Raw genomic sequence first — 13830 nt, forward strand, 5'->3', positions numbered from 1 at the left:
GGAATTGCGCGAGTCACTGGGGAGCGCACATGCAGTACCTTCGTTGGGATGTGGTTGTTGGAGAGATGCACTGTCCTTGGTAGAATATGCGGAGATGGTGACACGGTTTGGGAGTGTGCAGTATATACTGGTATAGAGAAAAACAAGAGTGTGTGTGTGTGTGTGTGTGATGTCACCTCGGGGTGCCTGCCAGCGCTTTGTCCCTCCCACGCTAAACTGGTCACGCCGCCCCTCGCTCACCGAGTCTGCCACATTACCTAGACCAATGCACCACCGCCACCACCATACTCCCTGTCTCATAGTCAGCGCGGTGGCACTGAGCGATACAGCTCTTCTCCCGTTAGTCTTGAGCGACCAGTTGTGAGTCACATCAGAACGAGTGCCAACTACCTACTTGATACGCAATCTCGCATATCCAATTCGGTATTGGGAGTGTTGTGGCCATACGCGTTGCTCAGGTGTGTGGTGTTATGTGGAAGGTGTTTTCTCCTTTAGCCTTCCAAACTGTGTCAAATATCGAACCTTATTCTTACCGTTGCCTTTGTGATAGTTCAGGGAGCCGAGTCTCTTGCTGTGTGAGAAAGAACACAGTGTGCTGAAATCAGCTGGGCTTAAAACATTAGAACACAAGTGCCCTGAGCGTCATGCAACATGTCTTTTAAAAACAGCTTATTTTGTCTACCATGTGTAATATCATTGGCTTGATTCCTTGTAATCAGTGAAAATGTGATCAATCGTTGCAGTCTCTCTCTCTCTCTCTCTCTCTCTCTCTCGGAAGAAACTGAAGCGCAGTTGGGCTCGCAGCATATCGATAAGGGAAATGAGACATGAAGATGCTTAAGTGAGAGCGTGCGCACATTTCTCACGATTTATTATCTTAGGATAGTAAAGATGGAGTACATGTTAACACCGCTTGTATTGCACCACTACTGAAGGAAGCTGAAGTGTAGCCCATCACAAAGTGTTTTGTCTGGTGACAATATATCTTTCTTGTGAATTTCAGGATATACGTGAATAAATCCCAATACATTGTCAAGTGCTGCCCCGTTACTTATTATAAATAAACAAAATAAAGCAACAGTAGGCTTATTGTTGGAGAAAACTTGAATGGAGTGATACACTGTGATGATGTGACAGGAAGAACCACCCGTATCTCGCCTTGGTGACAGTACTCAATCTATTTGTGTAACGCGTAAACATCACCAAGATAAAAAGCGCGACAGACTTTTGACGTGTGTTGATAGCATAAATTTTCCGCACAGTGAAGAGTGAGTGACTTTTAAGTTTCTGCTTAACCCACAAGGACACGTGTCACAATGCTGCTGTACGCTCGTAAAAAGTTCTTGCGGGACGAACGTGTCCTGCAGCTGGTGCTGTTGCTGAGTTTGCTGCGTGGGGACCCTGACAGTCTTCTGGGGAGTCTGGGGGCCGCGCCCCTCGCAGACCTGCCCCATGACCTCATCCTGGGGTCATCGCTGGGTCACGCCCGCCCATCCTCCCCTATGATCATGGGTGCTGATCTTCACCCTAAGAATATGGATCGAATCCTGGCTGACTACCAGCGGTCAGTATTGGAAGATCTGAATGCCTTGGGTCGCTACAGCTGGCCGCCACCGCGGTCACCCGTGCAAGCTTTCCTTCTCAACTCCCACACCTCGTTTCCTTCACCGCCGTCAGCAGACACCCCAGATCATCACCAGCCAGCTGCAGATCCCGCCACTCAGCCCAGCCACCTCCTGTCAGATTCCTCACATCAGTACAATCTCTCTGATGATCTCACGCCGGAGGTTAGTAGACGAGTTGCTGGCCCTGCTTAGTGACCACCGCATTAGGGTCAGGACTCATCGCTACTCGGGCGTGAGCATGTTCTGTCTCGACTTATTTGTTGTTGCTTATTTGTTGTTGATGCACATTGAGGATGAGAGGTGGTGATTAGTAGGTATGTTTTATAGAGGGGCTGCCATGCGTAGGACTAACGGCGTATTGCAACTTTCCTTATTTTCATATGTTTTTATGTTCTTTGTATATTTACTTGTTGAATATGGATACGGGGATAGCCTGAGGATGACGCATTTCATGTGTGGCAGTAGGTACTACACACACACACACACACACACACACACACACACACACACATAACTAAATAAATTATTGTTAAATTAAAAGTGAAGTAGATAAATAAATAATAGATCATTAATAAATGAGTGAATAATAGATAAATAAAGTGAATAGGTTAATATAATATGTAAACAAATTCATATAATTATGTGGCTAAGGTTTGTAAATTTAGATAGTAATGACAATAAAATTCCAATGCACAAAGTTGAACATACATAAATATATATTAATTTAATCTCTTGCTTTATACGGAGCTGGGCTGTATTTGAATAGTAAATAATGAATACCTTCAATATAGAAATATATTTTTAATACTAAATAATTTATAGTTTTACGAATTTATTAGGATACTAAACGCTAAAAAATTTTTCTTGCATTCAAATTCGTTTGTAAAAATGCGCTTATGCAAACGAAATTCACAATAAAGTCCTAATATCCCAAAGTAATAACAGGAAGAAATTATCAATTATTTTGTTTTATTTTATTTTGTTTTACTTATATATTTCTACTGGGTGAAAACAAATATCTTGGTAAATATTTCAAAGAAAGGGCGGGAACAATCAGTCCCTATCACGCGCGCCAGCAGGAGAGGGGGAGAAGGACGCCGGGAGGTGGTTCCCTTATATTGGCAAAATTAAATGGTGAAAAAGGGTAATTGCAGGTTCACTTATATTGTGATTAGTTACATGTTAATGAAAATAAATACATTCTGCATTTGGATGCATGAAATACATATTTGAATACTGCCCAGCTCCCAGAATTCTCTCTCTCTCTCTCTCTCTCTCTCTCTCTCTCTCTCTCTCTCTCTCTCTCTCTCTCTCTCTCTCTCTCTGATATATTTTGTATCTCAACAAAGTTGTTTGGAAACTATATTTATTAGCACATATTTTCTATATCTGTTTATTACTTTATTATATTTATTTATTCTGTTTTATTCTGTTATTTATCTTTATTATATTACACTGTGTAATTACCCCTTCAGAATTATTTTACTGTTGGATATATATATATATATATATATATATATATATATATATATATATATATATATATATATATATATATATATATATATATATATATATATATATATATATATATATATATAGCATTTCATCATTCATTACAATTTATCAATTTTACTTTTGCTTACAGTTCCAAACTTAACTATATTTAGCTTGTGATTTTCCAGATTATATCTTCATCATCATCATCATCATCATCATCATCATCATCATCATCTTCTTCTTCTTCTTCTTCTTGTTCTTCTTGTTCTTCTTGTTCTTCTTCTTTTTTCTTTTCTCTCTTCTCTTCTCCTTTTCTTTAGTTTTCTCTTCTCTTCTCCTTTTCTTTTCTTTCTTCTCTTCTCTTTTCTTCTTTTGTTTTGTTTTGTTTTGTTTTCTTTTCTTCTTGTATTTCTTGTTCTTCTTGTTCTCCTTGTTCTTGTTCTTTCTACTACTACTACTACTACTACTACTACTACTACTACTACTACTACTACTACTACTACTACTACTACTACTACTACTACTACTACTACTATTACTACTACTACTACTTTTTATTATTATTACCGTTATTATCATCATTCTATATTTATTTATATTTTTTTAGGCCATTTTCCTAAATTCTTTTGCTGTGTGTTTGACTTCATATCATGTTTCTAAGAATTTTGGATTAAACATAAATCTTGTTCATAGTTTCATTTTCTTACCTGTCCTTGCTTCCATTCATGGTTTCATTAATTCAATGATTTGCCTCAGTTGCCTGCCCTAATTTGACTTCTTTTCTTCCCTCTATTCATCTTACCACTCATTATATACAGCATATATGTCACATTGCAAACAACCAAGTACTTTTTCATCATATTCTTCAAGTGATGACAAGGGTTCCAATGTATTGCAATATTTTTCAGGACTTGGCACTTATCGAGGCTCTGTGGAAGCAGGATGTTGACCTTGGAGTACCACGGGAAGTGTATGAAGATGATAGAACTGAGAGCCACACTGACTCCCCCTCTAAAGACAAGGACCATGGCAAGAAGGTGTGTTAACTGCTCTCTCTTTTACAATCCTTCACATTTACCACCACTGAGACCATTCCTGTCTATGTGCTGCGTGTAATGAAGGCTCGTCTGGAATATCCTGATATCTCCTCATAAACTTTAAATACCCTTTTGCATGAACAATTTCCATTTCAACATCAGCATACAGATAATACTAGACATTCAGCTCTCTGTAATAGTAAGGGCTTTGAATGTTTGCTGTGTGTAATGTAGGCTTGTCTAGTATATCCTGATGTCTGTTGCTCCGAGATCTTAAACATCTATTTGCATGAACAACTTCCGTCTCTGTATCAGCACAGAGACAAGACAAACATTCAGCACTCTGTAATAGCAAGGTCTTTGAATGTTTACTATGTGTAAAGTAATGTAGTCTTGCCTACCACATCCTGACATCTCTTCCTCAGAAATCCCAAATGCCCTTTCCATGAGTAGTTTCCATTTCTGTATCAGCATAGAGGCAATACTAGACATTCAGTACTGTGAGAGCAATATGTCTATTTTTTTATCTCCCTCTAGTTTCCATTTCTATGTTAGCATAGAGGTAATGCTAGACATTCAGTAGTGTAAGAGCAATTTGTCTTTTTGTCTCCCTCTCTCTCTCTCTCTCTCTCTCTCTCTCTCTCTCTCTCTCTCTCTCTCTCTCTCTCTCTCTCTCTCTCTCTCTCTCTCTCTCTCTCTCTCTCTCTCTCTCTCTCTCTCTCTCTCTCTCTCTCTCTCTCTCTCTCTCTCTCTCTCTCTCTACATCTCTAATACCTTGCATCCTCCATAGTTGCTCCCTAAAAGGATGTCTAAACACTCCTTTTCCTGTGGCTTTGAGATGGCCACTGTATTCTTTAGATTCAATGACAGCCTTAAGAGTGCATCATAAAATGAGCTGCTTACCAGGTTGAGGAAATGGCAAATTTACTGTCAAGGAGAAAAAAAGTCTGTAGCCAGATATTAAAGCCAGCCACCAATTTCCCTCAGTCACAATCCCTCTCCTGGTCTCATTACTGCCAGCCTTGAAATTAATTACTTTATGCCACTATAAGGCCTTCCTTGAGCTTATTTCATTATTTTCCTTACATCATTCTTTCCATCTTAAGTTCTATAGTCCTTCCTTTCTAATGCATGAGACTTTTTATTGGGCTTATTAGAGATTAGGTAATTTATTATTTAATTGTATTATTTTACTGAGGATGTTTAATATTTTCATGCCCTTCATTCGTAAACAAAACTTTTTATTGGCTTTATTAAATATTAGGTAATTTATTTTATTTAATTGTGTTATTTGACTTAAGTTGTTTAATATTTTCATGTCCTTTATTCCTTCCTGTCAAATTCATTAACCTTGCAATGTTCAGACAACACTTGTATAGTGTGAATAGTTTGGTATTTTTTGTTTTGTTTTACTGAGATTGTTTAATATTTTTATATCATCCACAAATTCACAAAACTTGCAATACTTAAACAAAACCTCTAATCTCTGGATTGGAGATCAGACATTCTATTCTGTCTTACTGTGTTCTGTTTTACTTATTTTCATATGTCCTGTCAAATTTGTGTGACTCACAATACTCAAACAAAATTTGCAATGTGTGGATTGCAGATTAGGTATTTTTATTCTGTTTCATTGTGTTCTGTTTTACTAAGATTATTTAATATTTTCAGCCCAAGAGTGACACCACCATTGATGAGAAACCTGAGGACAACCTCTGGCTGCAACTCAACTTTACTGTGGACTCTGAGACAGGTAAGCTTTGGGGATCATTAGCTTTAGTCATCAATACTTAATTAGCATCGGTGAAAACTAGTGCATTCTTTCATTTATTTTTAAGAGGTGGCCATTTCTGTGATAGTGGTGCCTTAAGCTGACTAATGTTCTTTTATGTAGAGAGACAAGAATATGATGTACTATCTAACAATTTAATATTGTCTTAGCTAAGTAAATGCTCACAGTTGGCCAGTTATAAAGACATGGCCATTTCTGCAACAGTAGCATCTCATGTTGACTGAAGTTTTACCATCTTAGAGAGAGAAAGAAAAAAAAAGGATGCATTCACTGTGTAGCTATTCATACATTAGCTGACACTGTGCCTCCATGATAAAGTGTGCTTGACTACAAATCTGTGGGCCCTGATTTGAATCTGGGCTGGGGCGGTTGATGCATAGTTTACCCATTTGTCATCCTTCCTTTGGATTGGTTGATAAAGACTAACTGGGGAAACATGGGGAAGGTAAACTATGATAAAGACTACCTGGGGAAACATGGGTAAGGTAAACTATGGAAATCTGAATATCCCTTACCTCTGTGTCCTGGGGTAAGGGATATAGTCCATCTCAGTTTCAGTGGTGTACACGGAGATGAGGTCATGTGCAGCTATAACTTGTGCTCCCAATTTTACCTTGACCTCAAATATATGCTCATGAATGCCTGTTTGTGTCTGTGATGCACAGTTGCAGGGTCTTTTAATCAGAATGAGTATGGAATGATCTTGTGGAATGTCAGTTCACTATTAATGCTTAAATTTCTTCATAAATACCTCTTCCAATGTCTCAGGCACATTGACAATCTGCTGAAGATATTGGTAATGTTCCATACTCTTGGATATCTTGTTGTTGAAGGTTTGGATCAAGGCATAAGCTCTCTCTCTCTCTCTCTCTCTCTCTCTCTCTCTCTCTCTCTCTCTCTCTCTCTCTCTCTCTCTCTCTCTCTCTCTCTCTCTCTCTCTCTCTCTCTCTCTCTCTCTCTCTCTCTCTCTCTCTCTCTCTCTCTCTCTCTCTCTCTCTCTCTCTCTCACTCTTGCTTTCATTAATGATTCATGATTCAGAGTCCTGCAGAAAGAGTGAAGTCTGTGCTGCTTGGCAGATGCAGATGACAAGGTTGATCCTAACTTAGTATTTTGGAAAGGGAGGATTGGCTTAGTTTGATGCTGAAATTGGCTGCTCCTGGCTTGTTCCTTACTTCTGATAGAATGAGCCAATTTCAAGTCTGTTACTCCTTCCATTAATACATTAAAATCTACTTCCTCATTCTCTTCTTTGCTTCCTCATGGTGAACTGCTGAAGACATTTAATTCTCCTTTGTGGTAAGGAGAGCTGTAGCCTCTGTATGGGAGATATTAAAGAAAGTATCCGCTTTCAGTGGCTACATATCCATAGTCTGAATGTAACATTCTGGAGTGGTATGTGGTGAAAAAGATCCTTCTCTTGATCTGATCCTTAATGCAGCATCTCTATTTGTGCATTCATGACAGTTCTCTATTCATCACTAATAAACATGACGTCTTCTTTGTTTCACAGATATCCCTCTTACATGTGATGCTCTTCACACCATCTGTCCATTTCATTTCTGGTTCTCTTCTCAGCCTTACACCTCACACATCCTCACCACTTACCCCTTTTTTTCCTCTCAGCATGCCCAAACCATTAGTGATAGGAGGTATAAAGACCCCTGAAATTGTTTGGGACTCTGGAATTGCTTATGGTCCTGATGTGTAAGGCACTGCACTTTATACCTCATGGTAGAAATATTTGTCCCACCTTCAGATATATTTTTCAAGTGTTTTTCTGATGCTCCAAAGGGAAGGCATGTTATTGTCATTACACTTTCTGCTCTACTCAGTCAGCCTATTCTCTTTCCACACCAATTATCCTTCACACTTCATTGTTCACAACTGACTCATTATTCAATCCTTATGTGTTACTCCAGACATACTCTTCATCTCAATGACATTAATTTTCCCTCTCTCCTTGGTTTCCAAATCTCATGTTTCAGTTTCATTAAATACATTTACTACTAATACCCCGTCTTACAAGTTTTCTTTGCATTCATTGGAGGTAAAATACATCTATATATATACACTTTTCAGTCTTCCCTACACCTTTCTTGCATCATTAATTCTAATTTTCATTCATGCACATATTCTTCCATCCACAGCAACTTACAAACCTAGCTGCTTAAAACATGCTACTTCATACAGTCTTAATCACCTGTATCTTCCCACCTGGTTGGCATCCTCCTTGAAGAGGGTAGCCAGGACAAGACACATACAAGATGCCTTGTCTTATTGTAGAAACAAAAATACCGAAGAGAAATTCCCTCTCCTCTCATTGCACTCCTCTCAGTTACCTTTTCTAAAATAAGCAGTATTTTTTCAAGGTAGCTGTAAAGTGCACAGTGAGGCTGTATCTTCCGACCACAGAAGGGAATCTTGACTATAACCAACAGAAATGAGCAGATGACATGATCGGTTTTTGCACAGCAGTGGACAATGAGGTTACTGCTTTATTATGATGGCACACTTTGCCTTCTGATTACTAGTTATCTCCATATATATATTATATGAATGTGAAATAGCCAGAACTTCAGCCAGCTTGAAGTATAGTCCCCTCTACTTCCATGTTCATCACTTAGCATTGCCAGTGTGTGAATTGTTTGTTGTAAACCACTGCACCTGATTTGACTTATATCCAAGATGTCATTATGAGTAAGAGGGAGGGTGAAGGAGAGATTGATGAGATTTGTCTGAGATATGAGTGAAAGCAGGTGGTTCACAACAGGTGATTCACACATTGGCAATGCTAAGTGATGAACATGGAAGTGGAGGGGACTGTACTGATTTGCAAATTATATGAAATTTCATGCACAGTGTTATCTCATAAGGAAACAGTATTGTACTTCACTCTAGCAGCATTGCATTTGCCTCATATGCCCCACCACTAAGTCATCCTTGGTAACCTTGGTAACCTGTAAGATATTAATCACCCATCACTGTGGATTAGCCAGCACGTCTTGCCAGTAGAGAATGCGTAAACTGATCAGCGAGTGGAAGCATCAGTCAGTGGCAGTGTTACCATGTTCAATTACCTGCTCTTGGCAGAATCACTGTGACAGCATTAGTGAAACAGAGTTTAATAAGGTTAGGAAAGTAGGTTAGGAAAGACTAAGATTTACAGGCTAAAACATGAGGAAATTAATGCTTGTGGATGTAAAAATAACTATGTTTGGAGGTGCTCAGTCTTCGCTACCTTAAGGGAGACATCAGCCTAATATAGAGATAGATAGGAAGGAAAAATATATTTCTTATCTAAGACTAAGATACAGAGTTAAGATGTGGGAGAATGCTTGTGAGTGTAATTGTAAATATGTTTATAAACATGGTGTTGCTTTTTTTTTTTTGGTTATATTAAGGAGGATCTAAACTTGATATATAGGTAGATAGAAAGGACAGAGCCAGTTTTGATTTTTCAGTTCAGTATGTTCATGAGTGCAGTTTATTTAATAAAAAAGAGATTCTTATCTGCTTTATCTCAGGGTGATTGAAATGACAGAGCCATTCTGACTTGTCTGCACAGTACATACATAAGTACATATGATCAAATAGAATGTGATTCATCTCCTTATTGCAGGAGTCTTTGTCAACTCATCTACAGGACGGTTCATATGTTTTGTCCTTTCCTCCTCGTTAATCTCAGCTTTATTTCTCACCATCTCTCAGTCCCTGGCTTCACTGTGCTACCTGTCCCTCATTGTGCTGTGTCCAGGTGGTGTGGGATAAGCAGTTTCATTATACAGTGACTCATTACTCTCTTGTCACTGGCTGGTATAAGGAAGGAAATGAACATAAAAATTTTGAATATGGAAAGAAAGAAAGCCATATAATAAGTACTCTACCAGTAAATGATAATGTAGCTGGAATAGGTTATTAAGGTTGAGATTATTTGAACCTTGGATCATCTATCATTATTTCATGAGCTTGAGGACAAAGGTGAGACTATCACCTTTGTGCAGCTGACCACAATTATTAGTGTATGCTGAAGACTTGTATCACCTGTTGTGGTAACTGAGAGAGAGAGAGAGAGAGAGAGAGAGAGAGAGAGAGAGAGAGAGAGAGAGAGAGAGAGAGAGAGAGAGAGAGAGAGAGAGATATTACTCATCACAGAAAACACTTCAGTGTATCAGGAAAGATTTCAGCATTCAAAAACACAGCACTAGCATATGATATAATAATGCCACATACATGTAATACAAAATATATAGTACTATATATTAAAGGTGCAGGGCTGTGAATCCTGAGGGGTGGAGAGGATATGGTGTGTTGTAGTGTTAATAAACAGGCATTGTGGAGGGTGCTGGTGGGTGACAATAGGAGCTGCCACTCCTCAGGTGGAGACAGCAGCTGCCTAGCCCATCCAGGGATTGGCCCTTTGTGTTACCTTTGTCCACCACCACCACACCACAAATTCCATAGCAAGTTTTTAAAATGTTCATGTTTTTTATAATAAGTTCACAGATGCCATGCATTGTTAGAACAGAATAATGGTGATGCTACTTAACAAAAACTAGTACATCTAAATATTTTAATAATGCAGACTCAGTATAGCTACCTAAAAGCAGTATACTAGCATGGATAGATGGACAAAATGGGTCTTGGGATAGTTATATGTAAGGTTCATAACTGTATGGATATATAAATTCATTTTCTTTTTAATTGTTCTTTAATACTAAATGAAAATAATAAATACAGAGCAGATATAGTTTGTCAAGAAATTAATAAGGCAGGTATGTTGCTAAGGAATTAGAGTTAGCAAATGTATGCAACATTAAGTGTAGCATAAGTGGTTTTCTGGAGGGAGTGACAGGTGATAAATGAAGGACTCTTAGGTAATGAATTTCAATAAGGACTTCCATTTGGCCGCTGTAAAAGGGGTCACAGAAAAAAATCCAGGAGGTTCAATACTTGATTAAAGTGAGTTTGATAACCTGACTTCACTGAGATTAATGGTTAGCAGGTTATTAACTTGTAGCCAGGATGGACTCTCGGACTCCTCCACATCACAGCAGGTCTCCAGGGCTATTTTATCTCACTTGGCTTGACCTTCAGCATTTCACCATGTGCAGTATTACAGTACATTGATGAAATACTCAGAATGGGAGAGGAGTCCTTTTCTTGTACAGTGAAGCTAAATATTGCATTGCATTTACACACAGCCAGATGAAGGGAGGACAGCAACAGCATATCTATTGGCCCTTATCAGGGCCAGTAGATATGGCTACAGATGTTATCTAATAAAAATGAGAGATGTTTAATAGTAAAAACTTCATACTATATCAAGTTCTTTCTTCTATATTCTTTTTAACATTTTTTATTACCATCACAAGTAATATTGCTTTAGCTGTACATGGAGTCATTAGTAAAGAGATGGTTAACCATTGCACCTCCAGTAGAGATATACAAGATTGTTGTTAAGTTGTAGTTATCAATTAAGGTGCTTGAGTGTGAGAGAAAGGGATAAAAGGGATATGGCCATGAAAGGAAGGAATGCAGGGATGAGAATACATTAAGACTCTTCTCCCATTGCTATTTCCAGAGGATGTTTCTAAGGAATGGGCATCAGGTCTGGACAGATAGATAGATAGATAGATAGATAGATAGATAGATAGATAGATAGATAGATATTTAAATAGATGTAGCTGTAAACCTAAGTTACAGATTTAAGCCAGCAAAGAATATGAGGATTATTAAAAGGGTGCCATTTATTGAAGCATATTTCTATAATCAGCATCTTTTCTATCTATAATGGGAATGCACCATTGTTTCCTGTGTGGCTGGATTACCATGTACCTCTTTCAATACATTACCCATATTGAGGCAGCTGCTGTCCTGAGAGAGAGAGAGAGAGAGAGAGAGAGAGAGAGAGAGAGAGAGAGAGAGAGAGAGAGAGAGAGAGAGAGAGAGAGAGAGAGAGAGAGTCTGGCATAGGGAGAGGGAGGGGAGAGTGGCGGGTTGGGTTAGGGCATTTGGTAAACGATGGGCAGCCACCATTAATCATGAGAGTGTTCATGACAGACGCTGGAGGGAGTCGATGCTTATCTTTTCTGGCACTTGGGCTGTTTGGTAAATTTTAGTTCCATTTCAATTTGTTTAATTCTATATTGGAAATTCAGTGTTGAGGGCTCAGATTGTGGTTCTTTATTGTGCTTTGGTCTTATGGTTGCTTATAAAGAGTAAACTTGTTTTTATTAATAATATTAAATATTTTATGGAAGTACTAATTTTTATATGTAGTTACTGTGCTTTTTGAGTTATGCAATATGATTACTTATGAATATCAAGATAATTTTTATATGTCTTGAATTTTTATGCATCAAAGAGAAAAGGCAAAAGCAAAAATTAAAAGAAAAAATTATTATTAAATATTTTTTGTGGGATTTTCCAAGGAAGAGATTTCTTTGCCTCTTTCCTATAAAGGGTACATTGGTTAAGTTCTCAGTGCAGTTTAAATGGGTATGGGAAAGATAACGGATGGTTGAAGAAAGGATGATGGTAAGACTGTGGAAAGAGAGTGTGTCTGGGCATTATTATTTTTTCCATTTCTGACAGACATAGGGTACATTGGTTAAGCTCTCATTGTAGTTTACTCTGGGATGGGAAAGATAATGGATGTGTTGAGGAAAGGATGATGATAAGGCTGTGTGTCGAAGGTTAGGCTGAGGGGGCAATGTGGGTGTGTGGCAGCGCGTCATTAGGACCCTGCCTTGCTCCTCCCACCTGTCACTTTGTCCTTACATTAGCCATTATTTGGGGCCATTTCAGTCATGTTGGGAAGAGGTGGGGACAATGGCAGAAGCAAAAGATGGTGGTAATATTTTTCTCTACTATCTGCTCTGTCTTCACTTGGGCTTGACCAGAAAGGAATTTTTTCTTCTTAAAGTTTTCAATTATGTGCATTTCCTGTGTATTCTTGTCTTGCGTTCTTAAATTTATGCCTTATATTTCTGTACTTATTTGTATTTTTCATCATGGACTTTAACTTGTGTGTATAGAATAAGTAAAATCTTCACTAAAAAGACTGAAGGACAGAGAGCTTCATCATAGATTATAAAAATGTTGTGCACATGAATTATTAGTTTTCCCTCAAAAGGTAGCATGTTTAAGGATAGAAAGCTTCATCATATCTTATAAGAATGTTGTGCACAGTATTTGATCATGAGAGAAAGTTGTAGGGGAAGGAAGGTAGTCACCAGGGAGACAAAGACTATGGTTGTAGTAGGTGGTCAGAATTTTGTGGCCTATGATTAATGGATTTTGGATTTTATACCCATAGCCACAGAGGCTCACAGGTAGTAGGGAACCACCTTAAGGAATGTGACCATCTTTTCTTTGCTTGGGGAGGGAATGGTAAAGTTCACTCAGTAATTCCCACACAAGTCATGATGGGAGCTTATTGCTACTACACTATATTGCTTACTTAACTCTAGAAATATAAGATAATATTGTTAATTAAGAGATAGTTAAATAAATTAGTGGATAAAAGGTGGGTATTTTTTTCATCTTGAAGTGACATCTTGAAAGGTAAAAAGAATACATTTGGTTGAAGTTTTATACTGCAGTAAGTAGGGATGTACAGGAAGGTATGATGTCTTCTAGGTATGATATATGTTCCCTGATAACTGCCAAGAGTTCATATTTTTTTATTTAGTTGCAGTAATATGCAAAGTTTGACTCACATTTGTGTCTGTATTTATAATTACTCTTTTTTCATCTCCCATTATTATCACCTCTTCTTCTACTCTACTCCTCCAGATATATTAACATTTCTTTGTGGGAAGCTGTATTTGCTATATCATTCAAGCATCTCACCATCCTCGATTTTTCTTGCAT

At 38.1% G+C, this 13830-nt stretch overlaps 1 protein-coding gene across 8 annotated transcripts in view; it reads left to right on the top strand.

Annotated features, from left to right (window-relative positions):
* The window catches only part of LOC135088941 (endoplasmic reticulum membrane sensor NFE2L1-like), a 122533-nt gene that overhangs the window by 28317 nt on the left and 80386 nt on the right, over positions 1 to 13830 (top strand). For 4 of the 8 annotated variants that reach the window (XM_063984015.1, XM_063984014.1, XM_063984019.1 and 1 more), the window contains exons 2-4: positions 1004 to 1787; positions 4034 to 4162; positions 5834 to 5915. In XM_063984015.1, the coding sequence (XP_063840085.1) occupies positions 1317 to 1787; positions 4034 to 4162; positions 5834 to 5915 (682 nt within the window). In that variant the 5' untranslated portion in view covers positions 1004 to 1316. The remainder of the gene's footprint in view (positions 1 to 1003; positions 1788 to 4033; positions 4163 to 5833; positions 5916 to 13830) is intronic. The other 4 variants (XM_063984021.1, XM_063984022.1, XM_063984020.1 and 1 more) reach the window with 1 other exon arrangement.

This window comes from Scylla paramamosain, chromosome 32 (assembly GCF_035594125.1).
Source record: "Scylla paramamosain isolate STU-SP2022 chromosome 32, ASM3559412v1, whole genome shotgun sequence".
NCBI lineage: Eukaryota > Metazoa > Arthropoda > Malacostraca > Decapoda > Portunidae > Scylla > Scylla paramamosain.